The sequence below is a fragment of the Alligator mississippiensis genome, chromosome 11 (genome assembly GCF_030867095.1).
Source record: "Alligator mississippiensis isolate rAllMis1 chromosome 11, rAllMis1, whole genome shotgun sequence".
NCBI lineage: Eukaryota > Metazoa > Chordata > Crocodylia > Alligatoridae > Alligator > Alligator mississippiensis.
Window position 1 is genome coordinate 62,198,395 of NC_081834.1, and position 23,153 is coordinate 62,221,547.

At 52.8% G+C, this 23,153-nt stretch overlaps 1 protein-coding gene across 1 annotated transcript; it reads left to right on the forward strand.

Moving 5' to 3' along the window:
- The first annotated feature begins 431 nt into the window (after positions 1–431).
- LOC132244187 (uncharacterized) lies at positions 432–10,570 on the forward strand. The gene is made up of 14 exons (XM_059715229.1): positions 432–851; positions 2,646–3,618; positions 4,165–4,877; positions 5,132–5,262; positions 5,577–5,705; positions 6,102–6,181; positions 6,335–6,437; positions 6,537–6,632; positions 6,823–6,930; positions 7,356–7,491; positions 7,913–8,007; positions 8,185–8,337; positions 9,100–9,247; positions 9,909–10,570. The coding sequence occupies exons 3-14, from the start codon at positions 4,166–4,168 to the stop codon at positions 10,040–10,042; spliced, it is 2,025 nt and encodes a 674-aa protein (XP_059571212.1). The 5' UTR covers positions 432–851; positions 2,646–3,618; position 4,165; the 3' UTR covers positions 10,043–10,570.
- Positions 10,571–23,153: the final 12,583 nt, after the last annotated feature.

A 23,153-nucleotide genomic window follows, 5' to 3' on the forward strand; every position in this document is an offset into this window, starting at 1 on the left:
ACAGCGCACACCGTGCCTGTTTCTCGTGTTGGCACCAGTGGAAAAAAGTGGCTGTGGCAAAGTGGGCGACTGCACTGGGCATTTCCTCCCCTTGCCCTTGATTTGGGGAGTGCCCGGGCTGCCCTGAGGGACACCCATCCCCAGGTGCATGGGCAGTGGCCTCTGAAGAGCTGGGAATGTGATGGTGGTCTCCTGGGTCTGACCCCAAATAGAAGAAGTCTGTTCCCGTCCCCTCTGCCTTCACATGAACAAGGGACTGTGCCCCTGTCATGGGTGGAGCCAGGATCTGGCCAGGATTTCTTCTCATTGGTACCACTAAGGGGAGCTTGGCAGCCATAAAGAGAAAGGGATCCCAGGGCCAGAGCTTCAGGACAGATTTGGGAGCCTGAACCAAATGCAAAGAGGATTCGGAGACCGAATGTAAAAGGAGACGGCGAGTTCAGAGCTTACCATCAAGTTGGACAAGTTTAGCAGATGCCTTGTTTCTTTATTTGCTTTCTAGGGTCAAGAGCTGTCAGGGGCAAGGTTCCTACTGCTGCTGGTGCATTGCATGAGATGGGAGCTGAGCAAGGGGCCAGGCTGCAGCCAATAAGAAAGATCGGGAAGAGGAGAGCGGTGGGTGCAGATGACCGGCAGGCCTGGACGGCATATCATTCAAACTGCTGTGCTGAACTGGTCAGGAGGGTGCAGCAATGGCCAGGCTTGCAGAGATGTGCCGTGCACTTGCTGGACCACAGAGGCCACCAGCGAGGCTGAGGCATGGCGAGGCAGGCTGTGGAGATGCTGCTGGAGAGGGAAACGTAGCAGTCTCATAACAATCCTTACCCAGGAGTGCTGACCATCCTAAAGAGGTGCTTTGTATTAGCTCCCGTGCCCATACCTTCTTCCCTCTCCAGGCCCAGGCTGACTTACCCCAGGGTCAAGCTCAGGTTTCCCATGCTAGGGCTCGGCTGTAGTCAGCTTGCTCAGGGGCTCCTGCCGGAGGCTGCTGGAGCAGCCTGAACTGGGGCAGGGGCAGGGGCAGGGGCTGGGTTTTGGCTAGGGGCTGAGAACAGGCAAATGTGGAGCTGTCTGTCTGCTCGGGATGAGTAGGACTCCCTGTTAGTGCTGTATTGCAGTGGGTCGCCTCCTCCACGCTGCTAAGAAGCTGGATGGAGCCTGAGGGCCCCACCTGGAGTTGGATCCGGGAGGTGTTTTGGCAGCAAGGCAATTTGCAGCAGGACCAGTGACGGGGTTTTGGGACTTCTAGGCCAGTCACTGGAGCCAGGCTGTGCGGGGTCTCCTGCAGGAGCAGCTGAGCGCGGGTTAGGGTCAGGTTTGGGACCAGGGTTAGGAGCAGGAAAGGGATAGAGGTGTCTTCCTGCTTGGAGTTGGTTGGTCTCCCGGAGATGTATTTAGGGCACGGTGGGAGAGGGCAGCCCACATGCACAAGCTGGACCCTAGAGCACCCCAGTGGGGCATGGACTGGGAGAGCTGCCAGCATTGGGGTTGGCATTTTGAGTGGCAGGGGCCTTTTGCTGCAGGGCTATTTTGGCAACTGGGGATGTATCGGCTGGTGTCTCCCATGCCACCTGTGGGTTTCCCAGGACAGGTCCTGTCAGGAGGTGTCTCAGGCACTGCTTCCTGGGGTTGCTGAAGCAGGCTGAGCAAGGCTTTGGGGGCAGGGTTGGTGCATGGCCCTGTGCCTGGTCCCCGGTGTCTGTGCAAAGAAGGGAGCACAGAGCAAGCCCAGGGAGCCCAGCAGGGGTATAGCTGTGAGAAGGGCCCCGGTGCCGTGCACACTGCTCCATGCAGTGCGCACGGCAAGCCTGTTTCTCGTGTTGGCACCGGTGAAAAACAAAGTAGTTATGGTAAAGTGGGAAACTGGGCATTTCCTCCCCCTGCCCTCAATTTGGGGGAGCACCTGGTCTGTCCTGAGCGACACCCATCCCCAGGCACGTGGACAGTGGCCCTGGGGGACATGGCGGTGCCGCGGGGGGCTGCGGCGCTGGGTGCGGGGTGGGGGGCGATGGAGCTGGTCCCCGGGCGTTGCCGCGGCAGCGTTCGTATCATCGCGGCGCCGCGGGATTCCAGGCAGTTGCCGGCGGAGGCTGGAGCGGTGCTGCCGGGCGCCCGGGGTCTGCACAGACGGGTAAGTCGGCTGCGGAGAGCGCTGCCCCTCTTGTGCCCCCGCCTGAGGCAACGCGGGTGTCGAGAGGAGGCCTCTTGCCCCAGGGGTTGTCAGAGTCCGACGTGAAAGAGCCGCGGGGCCGGCGCCCTCCTGCTCCTGGACGAGGTGTCCCAGGGGGACGCGGCCCGACGGGGTGGGATTTGCACCAGCCCCACCAGCGATGGGACCGGGAAGGGCAGTGGGACCCGATCCTGCAGGTTGTGTTCAGCCAAGAGCGGGCACCAGGTCTGCGCCTTTCCCTCGGGGGTGGTTTGTGCCTGTGTAAAGCCCGGAGGGAGGAAACGGAGCCGAGCCCGGCCGAGCTGCCCCAGCCCAGACACCTGGAGATGGGGTTTCTCCTCCTTTTTAATGAAGGGGAGAATTGAAGAACAACCCCATACCGATTAATTTATTCCTTGAAATCACAGTCCAGGGGGAAGAGTAAGTATTTCCTCCATGTTCATGTGATTTTTATGTCCCGTCTTGTTTCTGTTAGTAATCATCAGGCGCCGTTTGGAGAGCGACAGCAGAACCGGTTTCGTGGAGGATTTCGCTCTGCGATCTCTCAGCCCGGAGTGAGCAGGTCAGGATCGGTCCTTGGGCAACGCTGCCGGAGACGCCGGCAGGGGTCGAGCTGGGAGGGGAGCGAGGGGCTCTTGTGCTTTCAGGCCTGTGGCCCGCGTCCAGAGAAAGTGCGACGCATCAAGACGGAGCCGACAGGACCCTGCCCTTGGCGTGAGGGGCTGAGTAACGCTCCCTGCAGTCATGTGTGTAGGGTGCAGGAGCTGGGCATGCTCTGGATGCCACCCCCTGCTGAGGCCATGATGAGAAATGTTTCTCCTTGAACTCTGCATGTTTTATCTCCAATCCAGAACATCATTTCTCACACCGGTGTCGTACCTCTTCCCAAAGCTACCTGGGACAGGGCTCCCCTCCCCGCCAGGATGGCTGGAGCGCGGTGCACAGCCAGTGTGGACTGGACCCCGGTTACAATCCACTTAGAGCCACCAGTCTTGATGGCGCAGAGCAGGACACTTGGTCTTTCCTGGGCACCAACACGCATGGAGTAAAGCTGCAGGCACAAGCCAGTAGCGCCTGTGATGTGGAACAAGGCCAGCGCAGGGTGGCAGGACTTTCTGTTGGGTGGCAGGAAAGGGCCAGGAAGAGAAGATCAGGGAAGAAGAGGGGTCCTGGCATGGGCAAACAGAGAGGGGACTAGGCGGGGGGGAGGAGAGGTGTAGTTTTGTTTTGGGGGAAGAGGCTGTGCACAAGGATGGCTTCCAACAGGATGGCATAGTCCCTTTCAGGGGTAGGTGTCCCCCCATCGGCGGCAGCGACTGCAGCTTGAGGCGGCGAGGGACATCCATCGGAGGAGAGGCAGGAGACCTTAGTCCAGAGCCGGAGGGAGGAGTGCGGCGTCACCAGGGCCTGTGAGCACCCGCCCAGCAGCGCTCCATCCCCCAGGGCAGGTGAGGGGCCTGCAGCGCCGGGGGGGCTTCCCGTCTCTGTGCAGGAAATGTAGAAACGGGCAGAAAATCCACCCCCTGCAATGTGGGCACTCAGCCCCTGGTGCTCCCTCACACCACTTCCAGCGGGTTGGAGACATCCCCAGGTGCTGAAGCTCCCCACCCCTCCCAGCCCAGCCAGTGCTGCCCAGACTGAGCGTGCAGGGAGCCCCAAGCCGTGGCGCTGCTGGGCTCCTGCAGGTCCCAGGCAAATGGCCCCTGTCCTCCTCTCCTTGGCATTCCCAAATGCATGGGCACTCAGCCCATGGCCAGTCACGTGGGGTGAGAGGGGAGTAGAGGAGCAGGGAGCTGTGTGTCCAAACTAGCTGCAGGTCTTGGACCCTAAGACAAGGGCTCTCCCCACCTGCCAACCCTAGTGCCAGGGAGGCTGTGGATATGGCTGTAACCCAGGGTTTGCCTGCCTGTGTCTTGGATGAGCAGAGGAGGGGGTGGATACGTGTGAAGGGGATGCTTTGAACCCCAGTGATAATTGCCCCTGTTGGGTGCCAGGATGGACAGGCTGCGGCAGGTGCTCAGGAGGAGGTCGGCCAAGGTGCTCTCCATGGGAGAGGAGAGCAGCAGGGAGCCTGGGCAGGAGGAGCGGGGCCCCACCTGCCGTGATGAGGAGGGGCCCATCAGGGCAAGGAGCTGGCTGTGCCCCATCTGCTGCCGAAGTAAACTGGCAGCTCCCAGCGGCAGGGGAAAGGAGGGAAAGAAATCAGCCACCTCCAAGTCCAGATGGAGGTGGCCATGGGTGCGCCTGGGCAGGCGGGAGCCAGCGGCATCACAGCTCCCGGCACCTGAAGAGCCGTGCAGCTCCCCTCCTGGGTCATGGGGCAGCCTGGAGCCCGGCCCTGCAGCCCCGCAGCAGGAGGCAGCCCCGTGCCGAGCCGGGGACGAGGGCCCAGCTGCCCTGGGGCAGGAGCTGAGCCAGGCCCACAGCAGCCCCTGCCTGAGCCGCAGCTCCTCCTGGGATGACTGGCACACGTCCCAGGAGTCCGGGAGCACCAGCACCAGCTCCTCCTCCTCCTCCTCCTCGGACTCTGAAAAGTCCCAAGAGGCCCAAAGCACCAGCACGAGCATGAGCAGCAGCTCCTCCTCGGAGGACAGCGATAGCTCGGAGGAGTCCAACACCACCAGTTCGACCAGCAGCTCCTCCTCGGAGGACTCCAGTAGCTCCCTGGAGTCTGGGACCAGCCCGGCCCCCGGTGCCACCTGCACAGGTGAGGGGAGCCGCTGGGGCCAGAGGTCTCAGCACCTTTCACTAAGTGAGGCCACTTGGACCCTCCATGGGGCCGGGCAGGGGGATCCTGGCCAAGGTGAGGGGGCTGAGCCGCACACCTCCCTGGCACGTCCTGGGGCAGACAGGGGACCCTAGTGCTGGTGGTGGGAGCACGACACCATCTCTTCCCCCAACACCCACTTCCCTTCCCCTCAGGGGCACACGAGTGACCTCTCCCCTTTCCTCCGTGTGCAGTGATTCCCAGCCCAGCCGGCGAGGAGCTGGAGGAAGAGGAGGAGGAAGAGGAGGAGGAGGAGGAAGATGGAAGGTCCCCGGAAGAAGCTGCCCTCCTCCTTGTGAAGAAACACCTGCAGGACCCCGGGGAGGTATGAAACTGCCCCAGCGGAGCCGGCACCCAGTCAGTCTTCCATTCCCCCATGCGGCCCATGGCAGGAGGTCACCCCCTGGGACCCACAGCCCGCAAGGGAGCCCCGGGGCTCTGCTCGAGGTGGGTGTTTGTGAAGCCCCAGCTGGGTCCCTCCCTCCACGGACACTGCCCTGCTCTTTACAACACCTGCCCCGAGGAGATGCATCTCAGCTCCGTGGGGGCAGAGGAGGCCTGAGTCCCACAGGGGGCTTGCGGAGGAGCAGGAGGCTCCTGGCTAAGAGCCTGCTTTAGCCCTGGTCTCGCTCCTGGTAGATGCTGGACGGGAAGGACAGGCAGCGCTTCCTGCTGGCCATCATCAGCCTGACCATCGCCGCGGACCAGAGCAGAGAGGTGGCTGTGGAGCTGGAGGACCTGAAAGCGGCCGTGCTGGAGAGGATCGTGGTGAGTAGCACGGGATGGTGTGGGGAGAGGGAAGGAGAGGAAATGTTGTCTCGTGACACCAGGAAGGAGGGGAGAGGTGGAGCGGGATAAGAGAGAGAATGGCAGGCGCGCCTTTTCCTGGGCATGACATGGGGGTACTAGATGAGGGAGATAGTGGTCGATTCCTGACCTGGATGTTGAGCGTTGGGCAATCCTGCATCTGGAGGGCAGGGGAGGGTGGGATCAGGAGAGGTTTGAGTGCCATGCTTGCAAGGCCGTGGGAGGCAGAGGGCCAGCCCAGCTGGGTGGGTGGGAGGGGGCTGGTTGGGATCCTGCTGCCTGCGCCTGCAGCACTGGGTGGTCTCCCGTGGGGGATGTGGCTGATCCTTACCTCCCCGTCCCCTTTGGGGCTCACAGGACCTGATGGAGACCATCTCAGTGGAGGGCGACCGAAAACACATCCTGGCGTACAGCATAGACGCCATCCGCTGCCTCAGGTACAGGGACCTCTGCCTGACTCTCCTGACTTTGCTGTGGGCCAGGGGGATCCCCACTGCTCAGGCCCAGCTTTCCAGGCTGTTTCCTGCCCACCCCAGTGCCACCGCCGCCCCACATAGCTCAATCTGACGCAGGCTCCTCTCTCCTCACAGCGACCCGAAGCTCAGCCTGGAGCCAGCGCTGGAGTCGCGCCTCCTGCGGGCCGCCGTGGAGAAGAGCTTCCTGGCCATAGGGCGTGAAACCCATCGAAACCAGGTAGGTGCCCCTGCCACTGCCAGGTCCCACAAGCCACCCCCTGGCAGGAGCGGCCCCAGGCTCCGTGGCACTGACCCTCGGGTCTGCCTCCCCTTTCAGGTCGTGCAGCGACTGTACGAGGAGTACCTGGAGGGCCTGCTGTGCTGCGTCTTGTCCAGCGCCCCCAGCCTGGGCAAGCTCTACTCCATCTGGGAGGTGAGCACCGTGCAGAGGGGCTGGGCTCGGGCCGGGACAGCTCCTGCCCTGTGCACTGCAGCAAGCCTCTCTCAAAGCATAAGGAAGATGGTCAAGCCCGAGCTTGAAACCTGGGTCCTGAGGAGGAGGACCCCAAGGCTGCTGGGTTCGGCAGGGCATGTGCCCTCATCTTAACATCTTCCTCCCACAGCACTTTACATCGTGGACTGAGGCGCCGGATGCCCAGCACCGTGCACTGGGCATGAAGATCATGACCGGCGCCATTGCCTTTGCTGTGCAGCTCCTCCCACAATTTGAGGTCAGTGAGCCCCTTCCTTCCCCAGTGTCCTGGTCCCCTGCCTTTGCCAGGGCCCTCCTGGGAGAGTGGGGTCAAAGCTGGACAAGGAGCTTCACTCCAGGGCTTTGCTTCTGCCTCAGTGGTGCCCCTGACTCTTTACGGGTCTCTTTTCCATGGCCTGCTCTGGGCATGGTCAGCCCTGGACATGGGGCCTACTAGCCCTGGAGCATGAGGCACGGGGAGTGATCCTGGGGCCCCGAGCAAGTCCCTGGGCTGCAGGTTCCCATGGGAAGAGAGGGCTGTCATGCTCTGGCACTGTGGTCTCTGCCTTCCTGCCCTGCTGCTGGGTAATGCGGAGAGGTGGAGAGAGAGAACTGTGCCTCGGGATGTATTGGGGAAGGAAGGTGGGACATGCATGAACTGCCTGATCCTCTCCCCCTGCTTAGGGCTCCTCTGACATACTGGAGGTGGGGGACATGGCAGCCCGCCTGGGTCTGTCCATCAACGACCCGGAGGAGACCATCAGCTGCAAGGCCAGGGCGTGCATGTATTTGCTGGCTCAAATCCTCCTTCATCAGAGGGGTAAGGAGACCCAGCTGGAGTACAAGGCTCCGATGCCAGCAGTTTCCCTCCAAAAGCCTGGTCCCAGGTGCTGGGCCAGACGCTTTGTCTCCATCTGTCCATTCCCAACCTGGGAACAACTCAGGGTGTCGGCGTTAATGATTTGGGCCTCTTCACCTCAGCGCCGAGCTGTGGTACTGCAGCCTGTGCTAATGCACCCATCCGGGGTGACTCATGCGGGAACCAGGGAGCCCATCCCCAGGCCCCCAGCCCAGACTGGTCCCAGGACACGTGGTGTCCATTGACTCCTGCAGAACAATGACCTTCCTGCTGGGGCCCTGCCCTTCATGGTGCCAGAAGGGCAGCCAGAGCCCCACTGGGTGGACATTGAGCACCAAAGCTAGGATGGCAGCTCAGAGCCATGTGTCTCCACTTGTCCTAGGCCAAGACATGCGAGGGGCAGAGGAGCTGCGGTGCAAGCGCCAGAACGATCAGAGCCAGGTCCAGAAGTACAGGGACCTGGCGAGAGTGGGAGAGGTGAGGCTGGTGTGTGTGATGAAGGGGTTCGGAGAAAGGCTTGGTGTTTGTCTCCAGCTGGCAGGGGTCTTCCTGCGGTGGGTTACAGCCTTGCAAGTGTCCAGGGCAATGTGGTGCCAGCGCCAGAGATGGAGCCTGTGTGTGGGTTGTAGCCAGCCTTGTGTTCTCCTGTTTCAGGGGCTGAGAAAGATCTTGCTGGAGGAGCAAAGGAGAGCTTTCCTGCAGAGGGCCCTTCATGCAGTTCGCAATGGACCGATGCACATCAGCCAAGCTGGGCTGGTTTTCCTGTATGCAATCTTGGGGGAAGCCGGCCGCTTGATGGGGCACAAGGTCAGCAGCCACGTTGGGGAGTGCGGGGAGGGAGGAGAGTGAGCTCATGGCCCCTCGGCTCTGTTCCACGTAAAGTTGCTGTCGTCCCATCACGACCTGTTGTGTGGGGACAACATGGAGCAGAGAGAGGTCACTACACACCGGAGTCTGAGCTCTAGCTCACGGTGGGGTCCATTTGTACTTCGCAGACTAACTCAATTAGTGACCTGCCCCTGTCTGTAAGATGCAAATCTCCCTTGCCTTCTGAGCAAACTGGCCTTGAGGAGAACGGGAGGCCTGCCAAGTGCCTTGGAGAAAGGAATGAATTAATCTGCCTAGGCAGGATGGCACCAGCCTGTCCTTTGCACATGTCATGCCCCTGAGGGTCAAGGTCTCTTGCCAGGCCCAAAGATACACAGCGTGTTCCCTCAGGACAAGCTTCCCATTCCCAGTCTGCAGTCAGGAGTCTTTAGGAGGTGCACAGGTCCCCGCATGGCTCCATTTCTTCTCCTGCCCACGATCCTGTGCTTGCTCTAGGGAGAACGGAGGATTCAGGCACTTGGCGCTGCTGATCTGCCCCATTGCCCAGAGCCCAGAGCTGCCACCCTCTGTCTTTACCGCGATTCTCAGAAAAATGTTGCTCAAGGAACCTGCCCCCCATTTCCCTGAGCTGTTGCCAAGACCCCTTGGTTTCAGTCCAATCCCTGCCCCATGACCCCTCCCCACATCCCCTGTCCTTTCTGGGTGTAGGACAGGCTATGACCAGCTCTTGTACCTCTGCAGGAGAAAGAAATCCCCATCAGGGTCCTGAATAAGGTCTTCATTATCACCTACCTGAAGGAGCTGCCTAAAGATCTGCAAGGGCACAGCCTGCTGGTCACCTCCTCCAGCGCCATCGCCTCTCTCCAGCCGCCCACACTTGCTCCTGCAGGTACTGTCCTGTCCCCTCTGCCGCTGGGGAGCAGGGAGCAGTGGGAAGGGAGGGGGAGGCTCTTGGCACTAACACAAACCTGCTCCCTGCCGCGTGTGGGCAATTCTCCCCTCTGCCCTACAGAGTCCTGTCCTAGTATCCGTCCTCCGCAGGTCTTTCCTTTCTTTCCTCTCAATGGCAGGAGCCTTTCCTCGTGCCCTGCTGCCCCCGGGTAAACCTGCCCTCTGCCCCGGGTGGCATGGGTGGGCCTGCAGGGTGTTGCCATCTTTCATGAAGGAGCCCCGGGACCTCTCCCAAGTGGCTGAGCCACCCCAGGACAGGGGGGACCCTCTGCCTCCTGTTAAAGGCTGCTGTCACTCCCACAGTCGGAGACCTGCTTTCCCTTGCTTGTAGCTCTCTCAGCCATGGTCTTTTTGGGGCTGGGGTTGTCCATTCAGAGCATCTACCTCATCTTGAACGTGGCTGGGCAGTGATGCCTAAAGATGTTCAGCTTCTTCCAGGCAGGAGGCTAAGCACCATCTATTTTTTTTCCCCTCATTCAAATGTTCAGGCCTTTGTGTCCTGGGAAAGCTCCCAGTCCCCACTTCCTCACATCGCAGCCTTGTATCATGGTCCCAATGCATGGATTTAATCTTCTGCTGCTTTTTCTTACGCTGCGTAGCAACACCTGCAGACCACCTCAACCCTGACAGCACCTCCATGAGAGAAGATGACCTCCCCAACCTCACCGGGAGCCCGATGGCTACAGAGAAAAGCTGCAACAGCGCTGAAGCCACCACACACGTCACCGACTGACAAGTCATCATCCAGTCTGAGCCGTCCGCCACAGCCAAGTCAGCCTCTGCAAGAGGAGCAGCCTGAGAAACCCTCGTGGTGAAGAACTTGAATATCTTCCAGACCAGCTCTGCAAAGGGCTGGGGAAAGACCAGGCACCATGAGTTTGTAGTGCCCAGGTTGCCAAGTGGAGGATGCTCTTGTTGTGTGGATGGCATTTTGTGACCCCTGCCTCAGGGCTTTGGCCGGTCGCCATTTGGGGCCAGGAAGGAATTTTTTCCCCCTTCATTTATGGAACCAACTTCGGGGGGTTTTTCGCCTTCCTCTGAGGCATCGGGACATAATCAGACCATCCCGGCGTCTGTTGTGTTAGTAGCCTGTCCTTGAATCCATCGAGAGCCATTCAGGGAGTGAAGAGAGCAAAGGCATAAACCACGTGCACTGTTGAATATAGATTTAGTGTAATGTGTCATGTTGAACATAGATGTTATAGAAACTAAGAGGAGATGTAGGATAATAAAGTTAAGCTTTAGTTTTCTTTTCTTATAAGTGTTGGTGTTCATCTCAAATTCCTGTGTGAAATACAAGCTCATGACATGCAAGGTAAGAAAGAAGACAAGATGATCCATTGCTGTAGAGAACAGGGTCTACAACACACAGGAGAAACCTGGCATGTTTAGCTCAGAAAGTCAAGGTCGAGCTGCCTGAGAAACTGCTAATACTGTTCAATGGGAAACCACCTTTATTCCTCAACAAGTCAACGTTGGGTGGTCAGGGAGGCGTTTCAAGAAAGTGGCAACGGGAAAAGTTCTCTCTGCTCCAGGTTGCCGAGGTGCTTTGGGTAGATGTGATATCTCTTAGGAGATATAGTTGGAAAAAATGTTCTTTGTAAGCTTTTGGGCACAAACACCCACTGCCACAACCAATAACTGTTCTCTAGGTTGGTCTTTGTCAAGACCAGAGGGAGAAATAGAAGAGAGATGGGGATGGGGAGTATGTTTCAGGAGCAATGGCTTTGTGGTGCTGAAGGCACTCAATGGGAAGGGAAGGACCCAGCTGTGAATCCCAGCTGGAACGCAGATTTCTCCAGAGTCTTTTCATTGGAATAAGCAGGGCCCTTTGCTACACGGTATATTTTTCTGGTGAAAGTACAATGTGTACAAATGGGCCCTTGTAACAGGCTTCTCTGAATAGCAGGGGACAACCCCCTGCCTGCCCCACTCCCCCTGCGCGATCCCTGGAGCCCATTCCAGGCTAATATTTGTACCAAGTCACTGGAGTCAAGATCTCTCAGTCATGGGGGCTGTGGGGTTTCTGGGGTTTTGAGCTGTGTTTGTTTGGTGTGGGTTGGGAAGACCCAGCTCTGTATCCATGCTGCAGCACAGGGAGCTTCCCAGTCTTTTCCACTGGAATAAACAAGGCCCTGGGGAATAAACCCACTTAGCCCCCCCCGGCACTCAGGGCTAGATCTGGCTTGCAGGGATCCGCACAGTCTGGATCCAGACCCCCGCCTGCAGTTGTGGGAGCAGTGGCACCCGTGGTCGGAGCAGATCGGCGTCAGCTCAGGGAGCCTCAGGGATTCACGCAGCCGTCAGTCACCCCCCAGCGCTGCAGCACACGTCCATGGCGGCTCCGCACCCTGCAATTCAGTGGCGGTTCCTCATCTTGTCCCACCCCAAATCCCTGGCCCCTCCAGGAGCCCTGCAGACCACAGGACATGGCTCTGGGGACTGGATCCAGCTCACCGGCCGTATTTTTGACACCCTGCTAGGAGCTGTTCTCACCAAGCTTTGAGTCACTGCTTTGGTTCTTATTGACGCCTCTCTCCTCTTCCCCCTTGTCCCACATGCGACCCCCAGACCTGGTTATGGCTCCCAGTACTACTCACACTGACACTGTACAAAAGACAGCATCCCTGCCTAACTCTGTTGCTTTTCCCTCCTTCAGCGTCCCTGGGACATTTCCTCCCAGCGTTGCACTGGGAGCTCCTGGCTGGTTGTTTGCCCCCCTGAACTCAAGCACGTGTTCACAGTCACTGCTCTCGTGTGACATGTGAGGAGCAGGGGTTCAATGCCCACCCAGCCCCCTTCAAGACCCAGGACACCCAAAAGAAGGGAACGGAAAAGCTTGCACTTGGTATCCAGGCCCGTGCAAAATCTCTGCTATGCTGCTATGTTTTCCCAGCACATTTGCACTGGTCCAGACAGATGGTGAATGAGCACAGGGAACAGTCCTCTGTGTCTGAGGCAGCTCAGCAAATGCATGGCACACCGCGCACCAGCCTCCCGCACCGACCGGAGCCTGCAAACACTTTCTCATCTCCTCAGGCCCAGCAGCCTTGCCCTGGGCTCCCCGGCACGGGGGGTGTGATCAGTGTTGGTGGGGGAGGAGGAGGACGTCGTCGCTGAGGTGCTGCAATGTCCTGACACGGGAATTATATCCCTGGGTGCACATTCACCCCAGCCCCATGGAGGGGCTCTGCCTGCCCCAGGGATGTGCTAGTGCCCAGCCTGACACCTCGGGGCCACAAGTGATGTCCAACCAGCCCAGCTCAGCTGGGACTGATAGCGGCTCTCAGCCCGGCTAACAGAGGCTGGACTCGCTGGACATGACATGTGTGTCTTGGGGTCTCAATCCCGTGTCTCCCAGCACAGGGGCACTCCCTGGCGCTGCACTGAATGGCCGTGTGTCCCAGTGTGGCACCGGCATCTGAACCTCTCAGAAAAGGCTGTGCTGAGGGGATGTGGAAGGGGAGACTGGAGCCTGAGACTCTTTTCCTCCGAGGAGCAAACAAGAAGGGCCCTGACAAAAGCTTGGCACGTGATGCACATGGGGCTGCGGCTACGTGGGCCAGCCCTGCCCTAAGGAGGGCCCTGCCTGGATGCCAACAGCCCACGGCAAGCAGCTTGTCAGGGCGAGGGGTTATGGGGTGGGGGAGATCCCCCAGGGAAACTCCAACTACCAGCTGCAGAAGTGCTTGCCCTGCTGCTCCACGTGCCATGGGGCCAGCTGCGCTGCTGGGCTTGGCCTCACCCTGTGCTGCGTGGCACTGGCTGCACTGGTTCCTCAATTGAGTCCCTGCAAAGAGGATTTCTACGGAGGAGCTGAGCCCCAGGGGTTGGGTGTAGCAAACATAGCCAACATTTGGCTGAAACTGGGCATCCAACATCATTTTGCAACACTGTACGAGATCTGCAGTATGAGACTTACGGGGTGGTCAAACACTGGAACCAGCTACCTAGAGCAATCAAAAATTGATTGCTTATTCCCAGTTCCTTATTCCCAGTTCCCTATTTCTTACTCCCAGTGCCCAGTTCCTTTTTCAAAGCTCATCGAGACCTAATAAAAGCTTGTTATTAATGAATTAAACATCTGAAACAGAGAGAATGTCATTAGCTATGCACATTTACTAATTAATATTGATAAAAATATTCTGCATCAAGTACAGAGCCCTAAATGATGGGTAGGTTTAAATGGGATTATGGGGCAAAATCCATTTTGGGACACCTCAGACTTCCTGTTGACTCCACTGAGGGACTGCCCTTGACATCTGTGACCAGAGACTTGCCTGGCTCAAAGCGTGGTTTGGCCGTCCCAGGCTGCCAATTGACAGCAGGCTAGCCACTGTGCTAAGTATATGGACCTGAAAAAGGACCTGGATTTTGGGCTGGGATTATAGCTAGATATCCTGTTTTGGGCACCCTCATGGCACATCTCTGTGCCACTGGGGAACTCTTCTGGACATCTCTGACCAGAGACTTGCCCGGGCCAAATGTGGTTCGGCCATGGCAGGCTGCCAATTTACAGCCCCCTGCATTGAAATGGGATTATTTGGGTGCACAAATTTCTCCATGTGGGTAAACTGAGAAAAGCCACTGCCCCAGGGCGCTGGGAGCTCCTTCTGCAGGGATGCACGATATGAGTGCTGCTAGATTTGCAAACACCTACGTGAGTCCAGATAAACCCAGAGATTTTCACTAGGAGTCCACAGTGTGCAAAACATTTGACTGTTTGGAGTCTTCCTGAGTTCTTTGCAACTCAAGAATTGCTCCGTTGCTTTGTTCGAGTCCAACAGTGACTGAAAGCTGACAGCTGGCGTATCATGCCATTAATTGAATGTGTGGCCAGGCATCCCTGACTCTTGGAGCCCTGTCAGGTAATCTGGGCTCTCAGCGTTGGGGGAACACCGTGCTGCAGATCACCATGGTGTGGATCAGCACTAGATCACCTGACAGGGCTCTCAGCTGTGGGAGATGGCTACTGGACACACCGGGCTTCCTCTGCATCAGCACTTTGGCATGATGGGATCTGATGCTCGATCCCACAATTATACCTTCTACTCTGCATGTGGCATGGCTAGAAGCACAGTTGTGTGGCTTGTGCAACAGATGTCCTTGTGCCTTTACTGAACATCTGGCAGGGGTCTTTTGGTCAGTTGGCAGCAGCAGTGGACTCCACATCCTGGGTTAGGAACAGAGGCTCCTTGTACAAAACCCAATGAGGGGTAGGAGATATTGAATACAATCTACAACAGGCAGCACTGACCAGAGAGCTGTTGAGGGACAGCGAAGCATTGAGTCTGCCCTCCTGAGCGCTCTCATCAGCTCCCAGGTCATTGTGCTGGCCATTGTGGAGTCCACTCCATGTCTCTCAATATAGAGAGAGCCCCTCACTCTGGTTGGCTTTTACAGGCTAGAGCCCATTGCTGCAGGTTGGTGTCTATGTGCTTTGGAAGGAAGGGAGCAGAGGTCAGTCTTGTGAGTAAAAGAGGGCCAGACGTGGTGGCCAGACATGGTTCCAGCCCTTTGCCCCTTTTGTCCAATAGTTTCCTGGTCTTGCAGCACCTACCCTGGGCGTGGGAGACCATGGTTACATTCCCTTGTCTGCCTGTTCATTGAAATAAACCAAACTAAATATTTTGAAGTCCTGTTTTTTTCCCCCAAATAAAATAAACTCAAGAAACAAAAATCTTTTTTTCCCCCATTGCATTCCTCTTCATTTAGTAAGTTTGTTTTAATTGAATGATGGTATAATAAAACCCAGGAGAGGACTAGCAAGTTGCAAGCTGCTTTTGCCTTTGACTATTAACTTTTTTTTCAATGAAATGCTATAGGGATTCAAAGCCAGTTTTGAAATAATTTTTCAGTGAAATCATAAGCTTCACAGTTTATGCAAAGATCAGTGAAACAGAGAAGAGAATGAATCTCTTTAAACCTGGGTTCTTTGCCGAGGAAAAACAAGAGAAGTATCGTAATTGCAGAGATTGACATACGGTGACTTAAACGACGATAAACCAGCTTCCCATGTGCTTTTAATCTGATCAAACTAAAAGTTAAAAATGTTACTTTATGTTCATATTCTTTTCAAACAGAATGTAGAAATGTAGTTGGTTATGTCTTGCTATTCAATTTTAATTTACTGGTGTGTCTAGTAGCATCCTGCTTAATTTCTCATTTTTAATTATTATAATTTTTTCTTGAACTGCGGAATGTGATTGGCATCCAGGCAAAGCTTTTCACAAGTAAAGAAAGCTTTAGCAATGTGTGAGGACCATTTTCTCCTTAGCCTGAAGGATTAATTTATGAAGATCTATTGTCTGGTACATCTGGATCATGAATTTTGGTAGCTGAAGGAACGATCCTGCTCTCTTAGGTGGAAAAGGAGAATGAAGGTAAGTGGCATTTGCTATGAGCTTTGTTGGCATGAAAATACCAGATTGAGGGGTGTAGACTACTGAGCATTAATGAATGTGTAGACACACCCAGAAATGCTTCCAAAAGAGGGCTTTTCCCAGCTTTGACTGAAGTTGTTCAAAGACGTTGTGTAGCCAGTCTGGTGATAAAGCCTCTTCTGTCAGTATATGCTCTGTCCTCACAAACCAACACCAGCCACTCTCAAAATGTCTCTCTTTGATATGCTTGCAGGCTGCTAAGGTGGGTGGTCTCACAGTGGCTTCACTGCTTCATTTCTGGGTTTATCGCATGAGACTTGGTGGGATGACATTATCAAGGAGAGTGCCCCTGGTAGTGCCAAGGGTCAGGTGTAGATGCACCCATTATGGCACAATATAACTGGGCAGGTACAGCTACAGGGGCCAAGGCTTTATACTGAAAGCAAACTCTGGAGAGCCTGAGTTGGTGTTGGAAGCAATATATGTCCTTCTTTGTTCCCCCAAGGCTGAAATTCACCCTTCTGCTAAGAACCCAACAAGATATATAGTCCATTGACAGGGTTCTGCCCACCCAGAACTTACCTGGTTTTATAATAGGAGGAAACTGCTGCACGGACACAAGGCATGTTCAAATTAATGCAATGGTGCCCATGTACGAAGTTAGACCGCAGTTACTAAACGTGTAACCAAAGTGGTGCAACTTTCTGTGTTTATTGGTTTTGTATTTGTTCAGACATAACTTCTCAGAACAGGAGCAGCATGGTACCTAGTCTTTTTTTTGTGCTCTTGAAGAGGGAAACACATTAATGAAGCTGAACTTCATGAAAAGAGAAATGTCCATTAATATATTGGTTCAGTTTATTCTAGTTGGTTTCTGAGACTTTTGCTAAAAATGGCACAAATATTTGGTATTTGTATGTTGCAGCCACTTGTGATGTTGCAGCCAGGTATTTGTGATGTTGCAACCATGATGATCTAGGAATTACGTGAAAGGCAAGGGTTTTGGAAGGTGATATCTTTATTTACTGCAGAGTTATTCCAGATGATTGTTATGCATATCCTTGGGCTATTAAAACAGGAAACATAATTTCATAATTGCCAGGTGAAAAAAATGTTTTCCAAATGTACTAGCTATTATAAAAGGTCAATTTTTCACCTTTTACATTTCCTCCTTTTTGCAATTCAAGGTAGTGGTAATGATGGGGAAAAATGCAAATGCAAAACTTGAAATGAAAATAAAAAGTGTTTTGTAATCTCAAAATGAACTACTTTAAGTAATGTTGCACAAGTTTGGGGCATCGTTTGAACTTCATTATTGGTGCTTGTGCATGGATGACATTTGCAATCAAGAGAGCTCAAAGTAAAGGAAAATACAAGAAAATCTCAACTGGTTAGTGAACCAAGAAATGTATATTTCAAGTTGTGTTTTCTCAGAAAGGGCACATACGCTACCCTAAGGATGCTGCAGTAGAAACACCAGTAGACTAACTCCTTCTTTTTACACAATATAAAAAAGAGACATCACAGGTAATTATTTCCTACATATATAATTCCAGTGTTGGTTACATTACATATTCAGTGCATTGGTCTTTGTTAATTTTTCATATGCCTTCTCCAACTTCATGATGTATCTGTAAAAGCCTTGTATAGGGAGGTATTAGCTTTTTAGTGGATGACACTTTAGATCAGGGATGTCAAGCATACAGCTCTTAGGCTGGATCTAGCCTACAGCACCACTCTATCCAGCCTGCCCAGGTACTGTAGACTGTAAGGTGGATAGAAAACTGGCTGGAGCATCAGGCTGAGAGGATAGTAATAATGGCTTGATGTCTAGTTGGCAGCCAGGATTAAGTGGAGTATGCCAGCGGTCGATCCTGGGGCTGGTTTTGTTCAATATGTTCATCAATGACCTGGAAGGTGGCACAGAGTACACCCTCAGCAAGTTCATAGGTGACACCAAGCTGTGGGGAATAATAGATATGCTGGAGGGTAGGTCTAGAATTCACAATAACCGAGACAAATTGGAGGACTGAGCCAAAAGAAATCTCATCTGGTTCAACAGCACCAAGTGCCACGTCCTGCACGTAGGACGGAACAGTCCCATGCACTACTACAGGCTGGGGGCCTTCTGGCTGGGCAGCAGCTCTGCAGAAAATTGCCTGGGGGTTACAGTGGACAATAAGCTGAATGTGAACAAACAGTGTGCCCTTGTTGCCAAGAACGCTAACGGCATACTGGGCTGTATTGCTAGGAGTGTTGCCAGGAGGTCAAGGGAAGTGATTATTCCCTCTATTCAGCACTGGTGAGGCCATATCTGGAATAATGTGTTACGTTTTGGTCTCTCCTCTACAGAAAGAACGTGGTCAAATTAGAGAAAGTCCAGTGGAGGGCAGCAAAAATGGTTCGGGGGCTGGGGCATATGACTTCTGAGGAGAGGCTGAGGGAACTGGGCTTATTTAGTTTAGGGAAGAGAAGACTGAGAGGGGCTTTAATAGCAATCAGTAACTACCTGCTGGGTGCTTCTAACGAGGATGGAGCTAGCCTGTTCTCAGTGGTGGCAGATAACAGAACAAGGAGCAACAGTCTCAAGTTGCAGCAAGGGAAGTTTGCTCTGACTCTTATTCACTTGCACAGTTATGACTTGCCACTAGAGGTTTGGTGAGCAGGGGCAGGACTTGGAGCAGGACCCACTCACTAGTCCTGCTGGACACGGAGCGTACCCATCACTGCATCAGTTGCAGTGAGAGAAGCTTCCCTGGGGCTCTCTGGTCTCACTGAAACCAACTCAGCAGCTCTGCACTGAGGGCAAGGCTGTCAGGACTTAAGCCTGCCGGCCCTGCTCCCATTACAGAGCCACTGGACTGTTTCAGCCAGACCGGTGTGCTCCGGGCTTGCTGCCCTGGATCGTGCTTGCTCTGAGCTTCATGTAGCCTGATGCTTTTTTCTTTGGAGCTCAGGTAGTGCTTGTCTCCCGTGCCTCCGCTTTTGGGAGGCACCACTCTGCCCAACCTCCCCAAGGGGTGAGGCGCTGTGCCCAGCTCTGCTGTGCCCCAGCATCTCTGCTTGCCGTGAGTCAGGAGCAGCCACTGCATTCTGGGATACTGGTGGACTTAAACTTGGGCGGAATAGCTGTAGGAAGCGGCTACACAGGAATGGAACAGGAACAACATTAGGCGGATTGAAGATAATCCTGCCCTGGAGTTTCATAATTGTAAATGGAACAACGAGTGCTTTAAGCCACTATAAGGTATTAACATGCGGCCAGCTCAGGGGTTCAAAGATCTAGATGGGAGAGTCCTGAAATGTAAACATCAAGTCCTGGCTAACTGACCGCAAATATGGTTCGGGGGCTGGGGCATATGACTTCTGAGAAGAGGCTGAGGGAACTGGGCTTATTTAGTTTAGGGAAGAGAAGACTGAGAGGGGCTTTAATAGCAATCAGTAACTACCTGCTGGGTGCTTCTAACGAGGATGGAGCTAGCCTGCTCTCAGTGACGCATCACAGGCAGGGACTCAAGATCCTTGCTGCATTGCCCCTCTGCAGGTGAACCAAGGTCAGTGTATCTATGAAACCTATACCACCCATACACCATACACACAATGCTCAAAACACAACCTACAGCATGCAGTATCCGGAATACCAATAAGAAGTTATTTTCCCTGGCTGGCTGGTCACCCGTTGGAAACTCATATGACCCAGTAACTTAAACATTTTTTTTTTTCAGTAATAATGATTTTGTGACTCTCTTAGGTTAATTGATATTTCTTTTAAATCAGCAGCTCACTGTACTTATCTGCATTGTCTTAGCAATTGCCTCTGGTTTGTATTCCAATATTAGAAGTGCTGTTAAGATTTCTTTGACCCTGTGTTTTGGACTGTGTGCTTTTACCGCAGCCAGCTTCTCAAACCATCCTTGGTCCCCAGAATCTCCCTGGGGCTCTGCAGTCCTCGACCTCGGTGCCTGTTTTTGTTCAGGCAGAGTCAACTAGAAACGCTAGATCTCTATAGCTACCAAACTTTGTACGTACCAGGTAGGGATAGAAAGATAATTAGGATTTAGCCCCTCACATGCAAAGCTAGAGACAAAGGAAAGTCTTGAAAGAGTGGAACCATAATTTATTTGGGAGAACACAGCCCCCAAGTCATTGTGTGATATGGAGTTGTGAAGCACTTAAAATGAACAATCCCTCGTACAGGGTGTGTTGTAAAGTCATCACAAATGGAAGTATAAGATATGGTATTATACATGTATATTATTACTCCTGCTCCTACCTTTGTCTAAGGTAATTTGCATCCTTGAAGCCTCACAGGAAAGCCGAGACTCCTTACCAGGTGAGACCTGCCTGCCCAGAGGGTTATCCCATCTATTGACTCTTCTGTGAAATCCTATGAAATATGAACTTTCATTTTTACCCAGTAGAACTTTTACAATCTTTTCTCTGATTCGTGATGAAGGATATTTGTGCCCAAAAGCTTGCAATGAAAGGGGTTTTTTTTGCAAAAATCTTGTTAGTCTAATCAAAGACATAGCATCTGTCCATGAACCCTGATTGGTATTATTAAATACTACACAACTAGTTTAGGACATGCTATCTTAGACTAAATCTCTCTTTACCTGACATTTTTAATAGCCGTAAGAGTGGCCTGGGTTAAATCCTGGACCTGCGAAGGTGAAAGAGGAATTTGGAATTGACACCAGGAGAGATGGACTTTTACCCCTTCTTTGCAAACATTTCCTCCTCCTTTGAAGTTCATCATCATACGTAGCTGCCCTGACAGGAATAATCTGTTTTCATTAATAATTTCCACCTCCCAATTCTTAATTGTATCATTTCAGTCTTTATCACATGGAAAGAAGCACATTACAGCATATTTGTAGTTATGAAATGAAGTAAAATATATTTTATTAGTAGAACTATTAGTAGAAATAATAATAAGAAGTAGTAAAATATACATGACTTTATTGAAATGTAATACCTGAGGTATATTTTGAGAAACATTTATATGCCACTTATTCTGTCATTATCACATGGGGATCTTTAAGAAGAGAAATGGTGCTGTTTGTAATACACATAAATCGGGTTTTAAGAATCTTCACCGGTATAAAATAGGACTAGAAGGAAACAGTAATCGCTTACCTTGGTCTTCTTTATCTTTTTCTCTGATGACTCCAGTAAGAAACTTAATCTTTTCTACTATATTCCTGCAATGTTTTCTTTTTCCAGCCTATTGGTACATGTACATATACAAGAAATAAAGAGTTACGAGCTCAAAAGCAAGTACACAAGAAATCAACATACATCTCTTTTCTTGCATGGCATTCCTTTCGTATGGGGCAGCGTTCGTTTTCTAAGGAAGCAAATTACCTAAAAATTCCTCAGCTATGAACTCCATTTCAGTTTCAACATAAAAAGTATATACCAATTCTTGCCCAGAGCCTGAAAACATATCTTTATAAGTTGAAAAAATGCAACATGGGCAATAGATAAAAAGGATCTGAAATTAGTCTTAAAGAAAGACACTCTACATTGAGTCGAGAGACAGCAGAGCTCTTTCAATCCTGCATCTGCCGCTAGCTGAGTAAATCAGGTAGTGGAGAGAGGGGAGCACGTATGTCATATAAACACAGTCTTCGTAAAAGCCAAGTCAAGTTTGTGACCGTTATATGGCCAAGCTTGTGGCCATCAACAATAGCTTTGAAATCTAATGGGACCAAAATACACAAACTTTCCCACACTCTGGGGGTCTTCTCCCAAGTCTCGAATTAAGATCTCCTTTCAGCTCCAGTGGGTGCTCTGGCAGACTTTCCTCCATTCAGGTATTTGAAAACTTTGCAAAATTATGCTCAGGCAAGTTATTTGGCAATCTCTGTTTGGAGGTGGGAGAGAACAAAGCATTTCAGGAAGGACGATACATTTCAGTCTTTCGTAAAGTCAATTATAGGCAGAGGGTTTGTTTGTTTTTTAAAGTGGGAAAGGTCATATTTGAATGTTTTCATTCTAATACAAAATGCTAAATCTCTCACTGCTTGATTTTCTAGTGGGATGAGACCTCTGGGTTGTGACTCACTCGACATGATGTTTCTCCATCAAGAGCATCAGTTCTCCAAACATTCAATCACAAGACATCCCTCTCACCTGGAGAGTTTGAAACAGAGGAAGAGCAAAGGAGCATAGTCTGCTCAGATATGCATAAGAGTCTCCCACCCCTGGCCTCACAGTCAGGGACCGGGGCCTGGGAGCTCCCTGCTGCCGGGGCAGGGGGACAATGTCCCTGCTCGGCATCTGGTGGCAGCCCCTGCCCCAGCAGCAGGCAGCTCGCATGGACAGCGAGCAATGGCCCAGCTGCACCAGAAGATAGCGGTCTCCTGGCCCCGTGCTCCCTGCCAGCTCCTGGGCTAGTACCAAAAGGGAGCTTTGAGCTACCCCCGGCTGCTGCAGGAGCCCAGGGAAGGGCCACCGGAAGCAGAAGCAGTCTGCTATTAGGGGAAGCAAATCTTCTCCTTCATTGCTGCATGTGTAGATGTATTCCTGGGAGAGTTTACTTTAGCGTACCTCACTCTAGAGTAAAGTGCTCCTGGATTATTTGCATGTGCAACTGAGCCCAGTCACTCACTGTCTTTCAAAGTCTCTCCAGAAATCTTAGTTTTCATTTCTTAACTTCTAGGGCTCTATAACATTTTTTTTCCCAGGAAATCTCACCTGAGAAGCCAGATATTACAGACAGCTTGTAATGATTCTGAGTGGTATCTTCTCTATTCTTAGGACCACTTAAAAATGAATTATAAACTGGGTCATAATCAAGGAACTTTAATAGTGCTGGAGTGACTAGATGGGACAGTCCAGGAAATACGTGAGAGGCACGTATTTTTATGGGTAATAAATTTTGTTTCACCGACTCCATGTTTGGGATGGGCTTTGACAAGCTTCCAAATGTAGTGCATTCTTCTTCAGGTCAGAGGGAGTTTTCAGTTCCTAATACTAGAAATTTGTTCCAAGGTGGGTACATCTACATGAGATGCTTTACTGTGAAGCAGTGTATTTTGCTGTGCAGTTAACATATGCGTCTACACATGAGCATGGTTACTGCACAGTAACCCTTCCTAATACTAAGCTTGCTACCTGCAAATGCAAGTACCAAATTTAGTTGCAGTTACTAACTGTGCAGTAGCACTTGTCTAGACACCTGACTGGGCGCAAATCTGCTCCTGGTCAGTCATCCCCCAAGGGGTGGGAGATTGCTCCCTGCCCCATGGAGCTGGCTGCTGCCAGGGAGGGCTCTTCCACTGGAGCCCAGGCGGGGACTATGTCTCCCTCCGCAACCAGCAGGGAGCTCCAAGACCCCTGCTCCAAGGTCATGATTGTGGAGCAGAGGCTAAGAGATCCTTGTCTCCCAGCCCCTGTTTCACCATCACAATTCGGGAGGAGGGGGTCGGGTGATCTTTATCTCCCAGTGCCAGC